This window comes from Lactuca serriola, chromosome 4 (assembly GCF_051521515.1).
Source record: "Lactuca serriola cultivar US96UC23 chromosome 4, Lser_US96UC23_V15, whole genome shotgun sequence".
Classification (NCBI taxonomy): Eukaryota; Viridiplantae; Streptophyta; class Magnoliopsida; order Asterales; family Asteraceae; genus Lactuca; species Lactuca serriola.
In genome coordinates, this window is record NC_136411.1 from 74763821 (window position 1) to 74782170 (window position 18350).

General features: G+C 34.5%; 1 protein-coding gene and 1 long non-coding RNA gene across 3 annotated transcripts; both read right to left on the bottom strand.

The window, feature by feature from the left end:
- Nucleotides 1-5292: 5292 nt before the first annotated feature.
- Nucleotides 5293-6539, bottom strand: LOC145101911 (uncharacterized). Its single transcript, XR_013705920.1, has 2 exons — nt 6153-6539; nt 5293-6090 (listed from the first exon to the last, which is right to left on the bottom strand). It is a non-coding gene; the product is annotated as an uncharacterized LOC145101911 (long non-coding RNA).
- A 5582-nt stretch (nt 6540-12121) lies between these two features.
- Nucleotides 12122-18069, bottom strand: LOC145101912 (putative LRR receptor-like serine/threonine-protein kinase At1g53440). 2 transcript variants are annotated; one of them, XM_079039220.1, is made up of 23 exons: nt 17931-18069; nt 17738-17809; nt 17566-17634; nt 17411-17482; nt 17262-17333; nt 17000-17071; nt 16826-16894; nt 16382-16453; nt 16206-16280; nt 16041-16112; nt 15828-15893; nt 15484-15549; nt 15215-15280; nt 15088-15123; nt 14953-14993; nt 14465-14841; nt 14110-14308; nt 13827-13967; nt 13614-13732; nt 13342-13552; nt 12957-13194; nt 12713-12866; nt 12122-12607 (listed from the first exon to the last, which is right to left on the bottom strand). In XM_079039220.1, coding segments are annotated over exons 3-23 (2553 nt in total). In that variant the 5' UTR covers nt 17568-17634; nt 17738-17809; nt 17931-18069; the 3' UTR covers nt 12122-12274. The 2 variants fall into 2 exon arrangements, with proteins under 2 accessions (XP_078895346.1, XP_078895347.1); XM_079039221.1 differs by having other exon boundaries at nt 17411-17496.
- Between the last annotated feature and the right edge of the window lie 281 nt (nt 18070-18350).

Sequence of the window (18350 nt, forward strand, 5' to 3'; positions counted from 1 at the left end):
TATTTGAGTAAGTAATTCTCGTTTGATGAATGGTTATATTTCACAAACATGTTATTTACAAAGAGCATATGGTGTTTCGGCTAATAGTTTCTTTTAACATATAGATTTTGTGTTTCGTATTTGTGGGTTTGGGTTTTGGACTTGGAGTTTAGGATTTAGGGTTCAGTAAAAAAGAGTTATTAAATCCACTATAAGTTAGCTCTATAACAAAACGAACATAAAGTTATGTCAAAACTCGATTAGTTTTAATATTTTTAAAATGAAAGAACAAAAAAACAATTGACTACATCATTGTAGTTATTGTGGTGCTTGTGCCCATTTATGCACCCTGTTTAAAATGTTAACAGCCACATCCGATCGTAGACGGATAGCATTCAATTAAGAGATCAAAGGGAATTCATTAGATCATGCTGGAAGTTGACTAAAAAAATCTACCCGAAGCCCAGGTGCAAACAATCAAAGACTTGAGCCACAAAAAAAGGATAGTCCCACAAGTAATTATTGTCCCAACATCATCTTTAAGCACATTGTTAATTGGTCAAGATCCAAAACTAAATAGATAGAATACAAAATAAATTGGGCAACCTACTGTAATGTGTAAGTGGAAGAAATTATCCACTTATAAATAGTTGTAATGAAAATTAAGCGAAAGTGAAGAACTTCACATCTACCATTTGAACCATGAAGCAAAGGTGGAGACTGGAGTTCAAATTGCAAAGATCTGCAGTAGACAAATCAGGAAGGTGAAAGAAACATGGAAAACACATGTCTAAAACCATACTGTAGTTTGGATACATAGGGTATCCAAATTAATTTTAGAAAAAATTTAATAAATATATAGAAATATGTGTGAATGTAAAAAAAACATGTAGATAATCTAAATATTCAAAAAATTTAAAAGTCATTATCTGATTCCATATTCGAAAAACCGGATATCCAAATTTCAGTTACATTTAGTTCGCATGCTTTGAACACCTCAAGTTACAGGTAATTGTGGAAAAATTGTTTTTGGAAAATTATGGGGTTTTACAAAATATAATAAAATAGTGAATTGTCGTTGTGTTTTGGTGTATGAATTGTGTTTACTGGAAAATGTTTATAAGTTCCGAATTGGGTCATGTATCTTGTATGTGCCTTTAGAAGGGGCAAAATGGTCGATTTTCAGCAGCAACCACAGAGCAGTTACAGTATCATGTATCTTGTATCTTGTATCTTGTATGTGCCTTTTCAGAGAACTAAATGGTCAATTTCATAGCAACAACAAAAGGAAAACAGGTAATTCAAAGAGAAAAATGTAAATATGCAGTAGACAAAATGGACAAAAGTCAAAATCTCAGTTAATACCTTGGTTGTTAATGGACCCCAAAGGCCAAAGCACTCACCATCAAACCATCATTTGATACTCCTCTAGAAATTTTATACCAACAGAAATACTCTAAAACCCCCAAACTATGGTGTATGTGGACATGCACAACAAAAAAAAAACATAGTTAATAGCATGAAGTAGATACTTCTGGCAGCTGAAGGCGATACTCCTTCTCCAATTTCAACTGGATGTGAAATAGAAAACTTTAAGTAGGAATAAAAAAACATGAGTATTACATTTAAACACATCCGCATAGGAAAAATTTCCCCTATTTTTTCTTCTACAACATTGCCTCACAACATGATTTCAAAAATAGATACACATACCTTTATATGTTCCAAATCCTCATATTTATTATCCATATCTTGTTAAGCTTCATCTTGACTTCCCATATTAAATAATTTTAAGATTTTGAAAGTAAAAGTAATGATTTTTATAAACATGTATGCCAATGTATCATCAAAAAAGTAAAACTAAGCCGTAATCAAAATATACACCTGTATTATTAATTTTATAAACTGACAAAGAATAAATAGAGGGAAAACAGAGGTAATGGTAGTGTAAACCCGAGAAATGGTGTGGTGGTAATGATGGTGGGATTTACAGGTGGTGTATGTTGACGATGGTGGCTGATGGAGAATATGATGGTGTTGAAGATAATGGCTATTAGGGATCTTCATGAAACATCCAATCAAACCAAGATAAAATCATTGAATAAATGAACTGATTTTAATAGTTGTGTGACAAACACTCAAATGAAATAAAAACCACCGATTATTACCCCGTCTTATATTTTTCTTTAAATTAATATTTATGTATTCTCATCATTAATGTGCAGCAAGCTAAGTGGCAACAACTTCATTGGGAAAATTCCAATCCTTGGAACCTGGATAAAACTTCAGAACTATAGGATTTTAATTTTACGCAACCCTCTCCCTATTATATATCCTAACCAGGGCAGGGTGGGGGTAGGGATTAACAAGTAAGAAGTAACAACCTAGCTAAAAGTGCATTTTCATGGATTAATATCATCACAAAAGGACAAACAAACATATGAAAAATACATTTGCATTTGCATGGATTAATATCGTCACAAAGCCACAAAGGTATGTTCAAACAAACTTATAAAAAATACATTTGCATTTGCATGGATTAATATCATCACAAAGCCACAAAGTTATGTTCAAAAAAACTTATGAAACGTGGTCGAGGTCGTGTATAGTGTATACATATAGCTTCTATAAAACGAGTGCAGGAAATTGAAATAGAGCCCAAGAACTTTTATAACTTGATGTGTACATTGATATGCATGCCTCTATGTGCAACATCCTTATTTTATAATTTGTATGGATGCATACGTAATGAAAAACTAAAAGATGTCTCTCATATTAAACCTTTTCTAATATTGTTTACTTTCCGTTGATGTTGTCTTTGATTGATTTGGACATTCTATCTTCTATGATCAGAGATATCCAAGGCAGTGGTCTAGAAGGACCAATACCTGCAATCATCTCCCTTTTGAAAAATTTGACACAACTGTAAGCTAGATACTTCCCTTTCAGGAGAATTACTTTATGTTGTATCCATATAATATGTATGAATGTAAGTTTTTTATTTATTTATTTTTTTTAATAATCTGCATGCAGAAGCATCAGTGATTTGAATGGAAATAGTTCACAGTACTTTCCAGACCTAAGCAAAATTGGATTTTTATATCTTCAACAACTTTGGGCAAAATTGCAGGATATTCAAAAGTTGTAGACTAACTGGCAGAATTCCAGATTTTTTATCACAAATGTCAAAACTGAGGCATTTGTAATAATTCCCCCTCTTCCATTTCTTGATTGATTGAAAGCCTTTTTAGACTATATCCATTTGCATCATCTTGAGCATTTCATTGTGATTATCTTTAGTGGTTGTTCAAACATCCTGATATACTCTTCATCTATATTCACACACAGAGACCTCAGTTTCAACAATTTGGAGGGAGATATACCAGTTTTGAAAAAACTAGATCTCGAGAAAATGTAAGTGAGATGAGCATTTTACCTTTTTTTTTTCCATGTATCATTCGCTTCAACTGAGTTTCTTACTTACATATTTGTCTTGATACCTTGATCCTCAATATTCATACCAATATATAATATATATTTCATCCGTAAGAGTACGGTTCAACAAAATATGGATAAGTTTATATTGTTCCTTGCATATTTAATGAAATAAATACTTGAGTGATTATTGAAAATGAAAATAAAATAAAAGAGAGCATTATAAATCCCAATAATTATTTTGTGAAATGATTAGGTACTTGAATTGCAACTCCCTGAATGGAAGTATTCCTGCATGGATCAATAGTGGTGATACTGCACAGTACGTTTTCAGTTTTCCTTTTCTCATTTCAGAAATAGTTTTTCATGGGACATAATTTGATGTGCTAGATGCATGGTTGTAGTCTTGGTAATATACGTACAATCTATAATTTTGACCTGAAAATGTTCTTCTTGATATGTAATTTTACTCACAATAGTTATATAATTCATGAACGCTGATATGTGATTGTGATTGTGATTATGATTCAGCGAGATCGATCTTTCCTACAATAAATTCAACGAAGAAAGTGTGCCCCCATATTTTCGTGAAACTCTGTAAGCTTTAATCTTCCAGATCATCTTGTGATTCTTATCCTGCCCATATAATATTCTAAAGATAAAACTTATGTCATCTTTGATTTATTAGGAACTTATTCAGAAGCTACGTTGCTCCAAGCAACTCGTAAACTTGTTATACCCATATATAGGTTATTTAGAAAGAATTTGTTTTTCTAAATTTCATGGCATAAGCACCAAATTTAATATTCCAATTTGTGATTGAATGCAGAGAGCTTGGGATGTGCCTTAGCCAGTTTCCCTGTCAAAAGGGTGAGTAAGATACTTTCCTAAGATGTTTCATTCCAATTAATTAATTAATTTAAACATGAAAACCAAATTTGACTGATTTTTATATATTTTTTTTCTAGAGCACTACTCAATTCACATTAATTGCAGGGGACCAAAAGTGACCATTGGAAACTTGACATATGAAGTTGATGGAGCAGCTAAGTTTGTTCCCACAAGAGACTTTTGGGGGCCAAGTAGCACCGGAAATGCATTGGGCGGTAATCATAGATTATCCAAATATGTAGCCACCAATGTATCTGCATTGACTATTGATGATAATCAATTGTACACTACAACTCGCCTCTCTCCACTATCCATCACTTACTATGGTCGATGTTTACCAAATGGGAACTTTACGGTGACTCTGCATTTTGCAGAGATAGTTTTCAGAGATAATATGTCTTATCAGAGTCTTGGAAGACGTTAGTTTGATGTATATATCCAATTTTGATTGTTCTTGCAATTAGATTTCTGCATTTCAGACAATAGGACTAGTTTCTTTTCAGGAAATATATCCATGTGAAGTGCTCCATTTCAACTATAAAATACTACATATATGCTATTCGCATAATTAAACAGGATATTTTTGCAGGCTGTGTGTATATTCAAGAATTTTGACATTAGGAACGAAGCTGGCGGGGTGGATAGGGCCCTAAAAAAGAAATAAAAATTGTTGTTATAACCAACACAACATTAGAAATCTGTTTCCAGTATGCTGGGAAAGGCACAACAGCAGTCCCAAATAGAGGATCCTATGGTCCTTTAATATCAGTAATTTCTATGGTGGCTGGTATGTTATTGTTCCGACTTTAATCTTGTGGTTTTATGTGATTTTTCATTTTATTGCTAAACTTATATATATATATATATATATATATATATATATATATCAAGTTTGCATTAAACGCTCGACGTAGGCTCGGCGGTAGACTGGGGCAAGGGATTAATCGGCTAGGCGGGGATTAATCGGGACCATTATGTATTAAAAAATTATTAAAAATTTAATAAATATAACATTAATCCTAATAATATAAGTAAACAAGTTAACAAATATATCAGTTTATTGATGATTTGGATTAAACAACCAAATCAGCCAAGAATTACAAATGTTCTTCATTTGTTCTTGAAAGTTCTTCATCAGTTCTTCAAAATTGAGAGCTGCAACAACCTTAAACCACCACCTCCTTTCATCCCCTGATAAGAACAACCAAACACCACCACATGCTCCATCCTTTTTTTTTCTTCAACCACCAAACACCACCATTGACCACCTTCCTGTTTGCATCTTTTTGCACCATCGGACCATTACACCCTCAGCTACTCCACTGCTGTCGCACCATAAACAACCGATAACCAGACTACCAAACCACCTAATCTTCAATCCATGGTTCTTGATAACTTCACAGATGATCAAGGGGCCAGAATTTTGGTCAAGAAATTACCTGAAACCAAATACCCTGCACTATGTCTATCCAACAGGATTCACTCAGACAATTGATCGAACACTTGGTGGACAGAGGGTTTCGTACACAAATCAATTAAACAAACGAAAATTCAATCACAACGCACAATCAAAGTCAAACGATTAAACAAATTGAATCGAGTAAGATAGAGACACATGATTACCAGCAGAATAAGAAGATTATTTTTTCCAACGCGATTTACACTCGAGCATGGCATCAAGCTCTACATAATCACAGCCAGGAGATATTTTGTTTCGACTAGCAGCAGCAACAACGATAGCGACAACAATGAAATTATGAGGAATTTAACCGTTGATGTGATTCCCTACGAGAATTAAGACCTGTAAATTTATACCAAAGGTGTTGCGTCATGACTAAAGAACTAACCCGTGAGGTTCGTGTCGACGAGAAAATGAGGTTCGAGTCGACGAGATTTCCGCCATTGATGGGATTTCCTTGCTAATCTGTGTCGCCAAATCAGGGAGAAGAACTACCCTTTGTACACTCGAGTCGTGATACCTTCCATCTTCGAGAAGAAGGTTGGGTTGGTGATGGAACTCAAATTCACCTTCCGAAGAACGAGATGCAAAGTAAGGAAGAACGAGATCCAAAATACATATATGTTCATCCCATATCGGTAGTGGGAGCATTCTTTAGAGGAAAACTTATTCTATAAAAGGAACTTGTATCACTTAGAAAGTTAAATCAAGCTATGTTAGTGAGCCGGCTCCTTTGAGCTGGTAGGTTTCTGGTCCGATTATGAGTCCGAGTTGGTCTGATTTAGTCTGATTTGGACCAAATTGTTGTTGTTGTTGTTATTTAGACATGAATCCTTGAAAGACAAAATGTATCTTTTGTATAAGTAAATCTATACTTTTCAAGACAAAATGTATCTTTTGTATAAGTAAATCTATACTTTGTTCGCAATAAGCCTTTGAATATCTTTAAAAACCAAATTGTTATGTTGCGTAAGTAATTTTATACATGAAAATAGTTATAAAAGCAACCAAGCCCATGGTTGTTAGAGAGAGAGAGAGAGAGAGAGAGAGAGAGAGAGAGAGAGAGATTCTATTTAATGTTTTTAGTGAGTCCCATAACCGAACTACCTGACTGAATGCACTCCCCTACAACACTTCATTGGACGTTGTAGTAACAATGGTAGACACTATCACTTGCTTCGATTGATTGGTCGAGGGTTGTAGCTAGCAACCGCTGATGAGGATGTCAACCCCAAATAGATCTATACATATGTATCTCTCTTCAAAGATAACGGTTATAGTAGTGTAGATATACTAAGTGTTTAGACTCGGCTAATAAATAATGTAGCGTCTCACTAAAATCTCTTAACTAAAAAGTTTGTGAATAGCTCTTAAACCTAACTTAATTGTGATTAAGTCACTAGACATAAAGAAAATCGTTTTATAGAGTTTATAAAAACTGATTATGTTTGACATATATGTAAAAGTGTAATGTGCTCGCTTTTATAAAAATGAATGCTTCAAATTAATAAACATATGTACATGTATAAACTTTATGCATATAAAAATATAAATATACATGAAGAGTAATAGCTTGAATCATTAAAATACTACAAAAGTGTTATAACGTGTTTGTCATAATATACAATGTCACATAAAAATCATATATTTTTGTATCATGTAACATTTGTCGTGTGGACTAGTTATTTCACGATAAAAATTTCATAATATGTATACAAAAAGTTTATATTAGTTATTTGTAACAATATGTTAAATTTTTAATTAACATTTTTATAAACAAAATTTATTTTATTTCCGCATAAAGGATAATATATTTGTACAAACAAAGTACATAACGTTTCTCGTTCTTAAAGCGAAAATGGGCCGTAAGCACTCACTTTTGTTGCGTAAACGAGGCTCGAGGTGTGAATCTTGTCGTGAGATTTGTTACGTAACATTCCTCGTTCTTAAAACGAACCACCAAGTGTATTTTTAAATTACCTAATAAACCAAAGGGTAGTTTTGGTATTAATTATTAAGTATATGATGGTCTTTTAAAAATAATAATAATAATAAGTAAACTCTAGGGATTGATTTTACCAAAATTATCCTCCAAGGACTGATCTTGCAAACTATTCACAAAACAGGGGCTAAACATATACATTTAAAACTGATTTGGGGCTTTAGGGCTTTATTTGTTAGGTTTTCTGGTGGAGGGGTTTCTCTGGATATTTTAAATGCAAGTTTGGGTTACCCCTTGACTTTTGACTGGGTCAATTTGAAACCCGTTTTCTGTGTTTGAGCCCCATATCCGACTGATTTCGATCAACAAAATAGGAAGGGCTTAAATCGCATCATCTTTTTTTTAAGGCCAAAACTACAAATTTGGTCCCTGTGGTATTCAAAAATCTTTGGATAGGGTCCAAAAAGTTTCGAGCTTGCATGGAAGGTCCAAAATCAAAACATTTATGTGATTTTGGTCTAAATTTTTTTGAAAAGACGATTATGCCCTTTTATTTTCTTTTTTGTATTTTTTTATAATTATTCTAATATCATTTTAATTAAAAATAAAGAAAAAAGAAAAAAAAGTATCCCCACCCAACTCACCGTTCTCTCTCTCTCTCTCTCTCTCTCTCTCTCTCTCTCTCTCTCTCTCTCTCTCTCTCTCTCTCTCTCTCTCTCTCTCTCTCTCTCTCTCTCTCTCTCTCTCTCTCTCTCTCTCCGTTCGTCTTCTCAAATATCATGAACTTCATCTTCTTAAGATATCCCCAAATTGATGAACAAAATCCAAAATCAAGCCATATAAAGAAATTGAAAGCCAAACACACTAACACACATATTCACATTCCAACGCAAAGCACCAACATCGACTGGAAACAATCTCATCAATAGGATTGAGTCCAGAAAACATATATATTTGTATCGATTTCTTGTGCATCCCCACCCCAAGCTTTTTCTCCTGGAGAAGTAACTACAATCATCAATTCAAAGTCGTCTGAGGAACAAGATTGCAGGGTTCAAAGTTGTGGATGAAATCGCATATAAACTATACATACCAACGACAAGAACCAAAGAATAAATAAAAACCCATTCATCCCAAAATATTTCTTCCTCTCTCCTTCTTTCTCGTTCTAAAACCTTTCTTCTATTACCAATCCATGTGACAATCTGTTTTCAAAAAAACGTTGTAATATCATCGATTATAATGGCGGAATCGATGAGTGGTGGTGAAGGTCGGTGAATGGGGCTGTGGAACGGTTTTTGCTCCGATTTTATTGTGAGGATAAAAGATGAAAACAATTTTAGAGGACAGTGATGGTGACTCCTATGAACTTCAATTGCTGACCTGAACCTTCATCTCCCTCTTCTATTGTAACCTGCAAATAGATGATCCACACATGTGTCATTCATGCTTCATCAATCTCAGTGACCAAATTGAGGGAGCATAAAACCCTAAACCGTTCAATCCGATCTAAGAACTAATGATTATAAGAAGGTGAAGAACGATAGTAAGAAGACCAATATTTGCTTACAGGATGCTGATGGTATAAGACTATGGTGAAATTCAGTGTTTCTCTTGGAGGAAGGGCAGTGACGGTAGAATGAAGAAGGTAAAGAACAATAGTGTCCGACAAATAAGGGTAAAAGGAGAGAGAGAGAGAGAGAGAGAGAGAGAGAGAGAGAGAGATTTTATTTTTTATTTTTTTAATTATTTAAATACCAAAATAAATAAAGAAAATAGAAAATGAAATGAAAAAGGGTAAAACCGACTTTTCAAGTTTTTTTGGACCAAAAACAATGAAAAAGTTTGATTTTGGACCTTCGGTGCAAGCTGGAAACTTTTTGGACCCCATCCAAAGGTTTTTGCAAACCACAAGGACCAAATTTGCAGTTTTGTCTTTTTTAAGACAAAACTGCAAATTTGGTCCTTCTGATTTACAAAAATCTTTGGATGGGTCCAAAAAGTTCTCAACTCAAACACTTGCATATTCCATTTCAAACATGTCAAGAACACAGGAGAAAAACAACACAACAACAACCGGAGTTGCTGTTGCCTCCCACGACACCACCACAAACAAAAACAAAAAAAAAATAGTAGATTGAAAGCAGATTCAAGTCCCATCAAGAAACAGCTTCAATTCTCCGAGATTGAGAATCACACCGGAGCTTGTGCAGGTGTCGACGTTGTCTCTTACCTCCTTTAACTTCAAATTCATCATATCTTCACTCAAATTCCCAACAAGAAACTCACAGATCTCCTTCTCGATGTTGATTATGTTTAATCCTTGTAATTCGGTAGGCAAGAAATCTGTTTTACCCATCTTTAAAGAATTTGTGAAATCTAGCTAGGACATGGTCAACAAAAACCCCGATTAGGAGTGAATTTCTTGAGGTTTTCTTGGCTAAGACTTGCCCGATTCTTTTGAAATCTTATTTTACTTTATCAACAAAAAATGAGAAATTAAACCAGACCCGAATGATATTCGAATCGGGTAGGTTACAAAGGAATAGAGGCGGAAACCTCATCATGGATTTCTGAAACCCAGACACTGTTATTGGATGTAAGATTACGATTTCAAACAACAATGGTTACACAGAAATCCCAAAATATTGTGATTCAAGCGAATGGTTAGATTGAGGAAGACGAAGAGGACATTGGGAGTGAATTTGGAGATTTAGGAAGTCTAAAAAAGTGGGATAAAGGATAAATGAGTTCATCTGGTCGTGTGTGTGTGAGAGAGAGAGAGAGTCATCTTCTTTGTTTTTTATTTTTATTTCGTAAAGGATTAATATAAATAAGAAAAGAAAATACAAAACTGAAATTAAAAGGGTAAATAGGTAATTTCAATTTTTTTGGACCAAAAACCTAGAAAAGCTTTGATTTCGGACCTTCCGTGCAAGTCGGAAGCTTTTTGGACCCCATCCAAAGATTTTTGTAAACCACACGAACCAAATTTGCAGTTTTGTCTTTTTTTAATTTTTTTAATTGAGCATTGGGACAAAAGGCGATCGACCGCCCGTATCAAGGAGGAATCTGCGAACGGGAGTCGGGTCCGATGGTCGTGGTTCATCTGTCGAGCAAGGAAGCTGGGAACGCAAACAGCCATGGTAGCTCGGTGATGGCAATCAATCGAGAAAGGGAAGCACCTCTGATGCGGGATCGATTTGATGAAAGGAGAAGGGAGAAGCAGCGGTGCTTCTCTTGTCTGTCGCAGCTAGGGGGGCCGCTCCAGCGGTCTCCTTGGTTGCTCTTCTTTGTCGCTAGTAGATAGGGACTAGACTAGTCCGTTGGAGCAGGGCAGGCTTCTGCAGCTCCTTTGTTCTTCCTCTTTCTTTCTTTTTTTGTATTGACTGGTATCGATGGATGAACTATGATGCTTGTTCTTGATTGTTTTTATATAAAATCGATGAATGGAATGGATATTTGGGGTTATTTCGATAGGAATCGATGGGATGGTTTTTATAGGTGGTTGGGTAAGGTGCGTCAACTTTTCTGTTTTCATTGTTTTCGCAACTTTTTCTCATAAAATGACGATTTTTCCCTTGCACGTCACGGAAGAAAATGTAAAGAAGCAGATATTAGCACAGGAAAAGCTCAACTTTCTGGACTATCTTATGATCTGTATGCTGCAGTTATTGATGGAAAATCCCTCACATAAGCTTTACATGATAACATTAAAGTCTTCAACTTAGTTGGTGCGTCCCTCTTATCAGACATGCAAAAGTTAAAGCAAATATTAACGGGATTTTAAGTTTATTGTAGTCATGACTTCAGAGCCGGTTTTCTTAAAGCAAATGATAAACATATAGCTAATGACATTGGATCTATAATATAGTTGATACTTGATAAACATGATTCCTTAATTAGTGGGTACAGTCTTAGTTTATGTAATTTTTCAAAGACTTTCTTTACATCAAACAGTTTTTTAAATAATAATAGTGATAACATAAAACAAAAAAGTGAAATTATTGGACAGATTATTTAACTCGAAACATGAATGAAATTTAGAAATGTTAACTACGGATAATATTTTTGGCCTTGTCCAATACATGTAGATACACTACTAAACCAGGAATCATAAGGTAAGGCACATTGCTGACGCTTTTTCTTAGTTTTGGCCCTACCTGGTGCAATGTTGTACTTTTCTTTTTGTATTTGTTGGTTTCAGTTTTAAAAGTGATGATAAAGGAAGATTATTTTGTGTACGTTTTGTAATTTACACCTTACCTTGTAATTTAGTTTTTATTTTCTTTCTTCATTGTAGCTAAAAACTCAGATCAAAGGAATGATCAAGATTTCCCAACTCATCTGTTGAAAAATGTTTCAAGTCTTGTTGGCAACATCAATAACTTATCTCAAGTAATAACTAAATCTCATATCACAAAGGCACAATGCATCATCATCTCAAAATCTAAGAGTGAAACAATTGATTTATAGGAGAAGCCTTCATGGCCTTCTGAATATGAAACAATGAAAAATAAAGCTTAACAATCATCTCTTTAAGTACATAACTGATCATACACCTAGTATCATTCCAAGTAAATGTCTTCTTCAATGTGCTCTCGGAGAACGAGATTCCAGAACTCACCATGGTAAGTCTCTGGAGAGAGCACAAGATTAGAGAACTCACCATGGCCAGTCTCTGGAGATTCTGGAGATCTGACTCTATAATCTTGTAGATTTATATTTCCCTGAAGCAAGTCCACTACTTCTGACATCAAAGGTCTTTCATTCGGGTTATTATTAGTGCATAACAGAGCGATTCTGATCATTCTCAGTGCCTCTTCAGCATCAAAATGTAATCCCAATCTTGAATCCACCAAGTGTATCAAACTCTCATCTTGTTGTTGCAAAGCAGTAGCCTTATGATGGAGACAAACAGATGCATCATAAATAACAAGATTGGGTTAAGTATTTGGCATTTGTAGGAAGAATGGAATTATAGCAATTAGGAAAATAAATGATACCCTATGAACAATAGTTAAATACTCTAGATCATCTGCTGGAGGATATACGTTGGGCGTGCCAGTTACAATTTCCATTGCAAGAACCCCAAAGCTGAACACATCTACTTTGTAGGTTAGCTGGCCAGTATATGCGTATTCAGGCGCCATATATCCTCTGTAGGAACAAGAAGAAAGTTAATAAAAGAAATGTCTTTTATATATAATAAAAGATCTAATTTGAAGATAGGTTGATCTAGTTGCTCACAAAGTTCCAGCGGGAGCAGTGCGCGCTTGGGTGCGGTCTTCCGAAAAAAGCTTGGCTAAGCCAAAATCAGCGATCTTTGGAGTAAGGTGTCTATCAAGGAGTACATTTGCAGCCTTGATGTCTCTATGAACCATTCTGAGGATGGATTCCTCATGCAGGAATGCCAAGCCTCTGGCAACCCCCACACAAATGTTTTGCCTTGTAGGCCAATCCAGTAGCAAACCAGTGTTGCCATGGCCTGGAATTTAAGAACAAATGTTTTAATGTCCCACAACATATATATATATATATATATATATATATATATATATATATATATATATATATATATATATATATATATATATATATATATATGCAAACGTGTTGCGGAATAGGAGGGTACCATATAGAGCCTGAGCAAGAGAATTGTTTTCCATGTACTCATAAACAAGCATTAGGTGGTTGGATTCCGCACAACATCCATACAGCCTTACAATATTCGGATGTTGTATGCCAGTCATCAACCCAATTTCATTCACAAACTCACGGTTTCCCTGGTTTGATGTCTGAGAAAGCTGCTTCACAGCAATTATAGTGCCATCAGAGAGTGTACCCTGCAAATTATAAGTGACCTTTAGCTTATTTGAAATGTCAATGTGTAAAATATTTACTTACCCTATAAACAGCACCAAAACCGCCCTGCCCAAGTTTATTTGAAGCTGAAAAGTTGCGTGTGGCAGCTCTGATTTGTCTATAGGTAAATTGATACGTCTGCAAATTGAATCCTCTCAGATCTGCAGGGAAGAAACAATTATCTCACAAATTAAACAGCATATTTATCGGTGCATTTTGAGTAAATAGATTCTTATAATCAAAACATGTACACACCTCTTTCCCACCTCAAGCGCTCTTGCATATAAAATGCCAACCTTTCAACACCAAATATGATGAAGATGAGGCACACAATCCCAGCCACCGCCACAATGACAATAGTTTTTATGCTCTTGTCACTGATTGGAGGACTAATATCTAAATAAAAACAAGAATATATATATATATATATATATATATATATATATATATATATATATTTATAATATATCTCTATAAGTTTAGCAGTAAAATGAAAATCACATAAAACTACAAGATTAAAGTCGGAACAATAACATACCAGACACCATAGAAATGGCTGATATTAGAGGACCATAAGATCCTCTACTCGGGACTGCTGTTGTGCCTTTCCCAGCATACTGGAAACGGATTTCTAATGTTGTGTTGGTTACAACAACATTTTTTATTTCTTTTATTACAGCTCTATCCACCCCGCCAGCTTCCTTCCTGATGTCAAAATTCTTGAATATACACACACCCTGCAAAAATATTCTACTTAATTATGTGAATTGCATATATGTAGTACTTTATAGTTGAAATGGAGCACTTTACATGGATATATTTCCTGAAAAGAAACTAGTCCTACTGTTGTTTGAAATGCAGAAATATAATAACAAGAATAATCAAATTCAAACCTGGATATATACATCAAACGAACGCCTTCCAAGACTCTGAAAAGACATATTATCTCTGAAAACTATCTCTGCAAAATGCAGAGTCACCGTAAAGTTCCCATTTGGTAAACATCGACCATAGTAAGTGATGGATAGTGGAGAGAGGCGAGCTGTAGTGTACAGTTGACTATCATTAATAGTCAGCGCAGATACATTGGTGGCTACATAGTTGGATAATCTATGATTACCACCCAACGCATTGCCAGTGCTACTTGTCCCCCAAAAGCCGCTTGTGGGATCAAACTTAGCTGCTCCACCTGAATCCTCATCGGCTTCATATGTCAAGTTTCCAATGGTCACTTTAGGTCCCCCACAATTAATGCGAATTGAGGAGTACTCTAGAAAACAAAAAACATAAAAATCAGTCAACTTTGGTTTTCATAAAAATGAGTCAACTTTGGTTTTCATGTTCAAATTAATTAATTGGAATAGGAAAGTATCTTCCTCACCCCTTAGACAGGGAAACTTGCTAAGGCACTTCCCAAGCTCTCTGCATTCAATCAAAGATCGGAATATTAAACTTGGTGAAATTTAGAAAAACAAAGTCTTTCTAAATAACCCATATATGGATATAATAAGCTTACGAGTTGCTTGCAGGAACGTAGCTTCTGAATAAGTTCCTAATAAATGAAAGACGACATAAGCTTTATCTTTAGAATATTATATGGGCAGGATAAGAATCACAAGATGATTTGGAAGATTAAAACTTACAGTGTTTCACGACAATATGAGGGCACACTTTCTTCGTTGAATTTATTGTAGGAAAGATCGATCTTGCTGAATCATAATCACAATCACATATCAGCGTTCATGAATTATATAACTATTGTGAGTAAAATTACATATTAAGAAGAGCATTTTCAGGTTAAATTTACAGATTGTATGTATATGACCAAGACTACAACCATGCATCTAGCACATCAAATTATGTCACATGAAAAACTATTTCTGAAATGAGAAAAGGAAAACTGAAAACGTACTGTGCAGTATCTCCACCATTGATCCATGCAGGAATACTTCCGTTCAGGGAGTTGCCAGTCAAGTACCTAATCATTTCACAAAATAATTATTGGGATTTATAATGCTCTCTTTTATTTTATTTTCCTTTTCAATAGTCACTCGGGTATTTATTTCATTAAATATGCAAGAAACAATATAAACTTATCCATATTTTGTTGAACCGTACTCTTATCGAATGAAATATATATTAAATATATTGGTATGAATATTGAGGATCAAATTATCAAGACAAATATATAAGTAAGAAACTCAGTTGAAGCAAATGATACATGGGAAAAAAAGGTAAAATGCTCATCTTACTTACATTTTCTCCAGATCTAATTCTTTCAAATCTGGTATATCTCCCTCCAAGTTGTTGAAACTGAGGTCTCTGTGTGTGAATATAGATGAAGAGTATATCAGGATGTTTGAACAACCATTAAAGATAATCACAATGAAATGCTCAAGATGATGCTAATGGATATAGTCTAAAATCGGCTTTCAATCAATCAAGAAATGGAAGAGGGAGAATTATTACAGATGCCTCAGTTTTGACATTTCTGACAAAAAATTTGGAATGCTGCCAGTTAGTCTACAACTTCTGAATATCCTTCATTTTTTCCCAAAGTTGTTGAAGATATAAAAATCCAATCTTGAAATTTATCAACTTTTTAGTAGATTTCTAAATCGTAAACTGACTTACAGTAGCTCCATGCCTGTTATGTTGCTTAGGTCTGGAAAGTACTGCGAACTATTTCCATCCAAATCACTGATGCTTCTGCATGCAGATTATTAAAATAAATAAATAAACTTACATTCATACATATTATATGGATACAACATAATGGAATTCTCCTGAAAGGGAAGTATCTAACTTACAGTTGTGTCAAATTTTTCAAGAGGGAGATGCTTGCAGGTATTGGTCCTTCTAGACCACTCCCTTGGATTTCTCTGATCATAAAAGATAGAATGCCCAAATCAATCAAAAACAGCATCAACGGAAAGTTAATAATATCAGAAAAGGTTTAATATGAGAGACATGTGTTAGTTTGTCATTAAGTATGCATCCATACAAATTATAAACATACACATCAATTAAGTTATAAAAGTTATTGGGCTCCATTTCAATTTCCTGCACTCGCTTTGTCGAAGTTATCTGTATACACTATACACGACCTCAAATGAACATAACTTTGTGATGACATTAATCCATGCAAATGCAGTTTTAGCTAGGTTGTTAGTTCTTACTTGTTAATCCCCACCCCACCCCGCCCTGGTTAGGATATATAATAGCTGGGGGGTTGCATAAAAATAAAATCTTACAGTTTCCGAAGTTGTATCCAGGTTCCAAGGCTTGGAATTTTCCCAGTGAAGTTGTTGCTACTTAGCTTGCTGCACATTAGTGATGAGAATACGTAAATATTAATTTAAAGAAAAATATAAGACATGGTAATATGTAAAGTTTTATCAAGATAATAGTTCATAAGGGATGCTTACAGTTCTGTCAAATTGGTCAGACCATTCAGCTCCAACGGCAGCTCACCAGAGGGATTATTGGCACTCAGGACCCTATATTCGGTTTTACAAGAAAGGAAAATATTACAACATTCTGATCTGATGTGTGTGTGTGTGTGTATATATATATATATATATATATATATATATATATATATATAGGTTTTTCTCAATTAATTATTATGGGAGCTGTCATCATGAAAAGTAAAATTTTAGTAAATATACAGTACAAAGAAAACCTTACAGCGTTTTTAAATTTACTAATTTCCCAAGCTCAGCTGGAACAGTTCCAGAAAACATGTTGTTCTCCAGACTCCTGGTATACATTTCACAAATTAAAATGAAGAAAAAGAATTATTGAGAGAGAGAGAGAGAGAGAGAGAGAGAGAGTACAAATCTACAAGTGAGGTTAAGTTTCCCAAAAACGATGGAATTCTTCCTGACAAGCGATTCACCAGTAGGTCCCTAGGTTACAGTTCCTTGTATTGGTTAAGAAGTGGAGATTCATATAAAGAAAGATAGAGATTTGGAATTATTAAATAACTCACATCTTCTCTAGCCTGGTAGAAGCCCATTCAGGTGGTATGCTGCCACTTAGCTAATTCCGACTAAATTCGCTGCAAGAAGCAATCGCCTCGTATAAGTAATGAATATATAGCATTAATTGAAGCAAAAGTAAAAAAAAGAAAAATCTTAATTAAACACAAGTCTTTGTCTTACACTTTTTTGACGTAAGGTAACTTTGCCAGAGATGGTGGGAGAACACCATCAAGATCCTGTCCCTTGAGATATCTGTTTACAAAGCCAAGTTTATATATAGCTTTGAAGTTGTACAAGTTTCAGCCATCCGTTACAGATATTAAAGCAACAAATTAAATATTAAAAAATAAAATATTGAAACCAAACAACTTACATCGCAACAACATGACAAACATTGCCAGGGTAGGAGCAATCACACACAAGAGTACTGTTGTTATACTGAGGCATTGCACTCCGGGCTGGCGTTGCCCAGTTAGGATTTCCATCGCATGGATTTAACCTAAAATCCCAGTCTCTTTTTCCATCTCTTCATGTAGCTAGTGAGACTATAATCACAAATCCTTTTACAAAAGTGCTAATGAGACTATATTGACAAATCCTCTCCCCCACTTCCTCACTCACCCATAAGAAGGTAAACAGTTGATATATATATATATATATATATATATATATATATATATATATATATATATCGAATCTTGAAAAAGAAAAGAAAAGAAACATAGAACAAAAGAATTGCCTTCATCAGGAGGAAGTTCTGCTGCCCAAGAGAAAATTATTGTTAACACAAGGA

Coding starts and splice junctions, on each gene's coding strand:
- LOC145101912 (XM_079039220.1), bottom strand. Junction 15,124..15,214: donor TCATATTGTCGTGAAACACT/GTAAGTTTTAAT, acceptor TTCATTTATTAG/GAACTTATTCAGAAGCTACG. Junction 13,195..13,341: donor TCTTGCTCAGGCTCTATATG/GTACCCTCCTAT, acceptor CTTAAATTCCAG/GCCATGGCAACACTGGTTTG.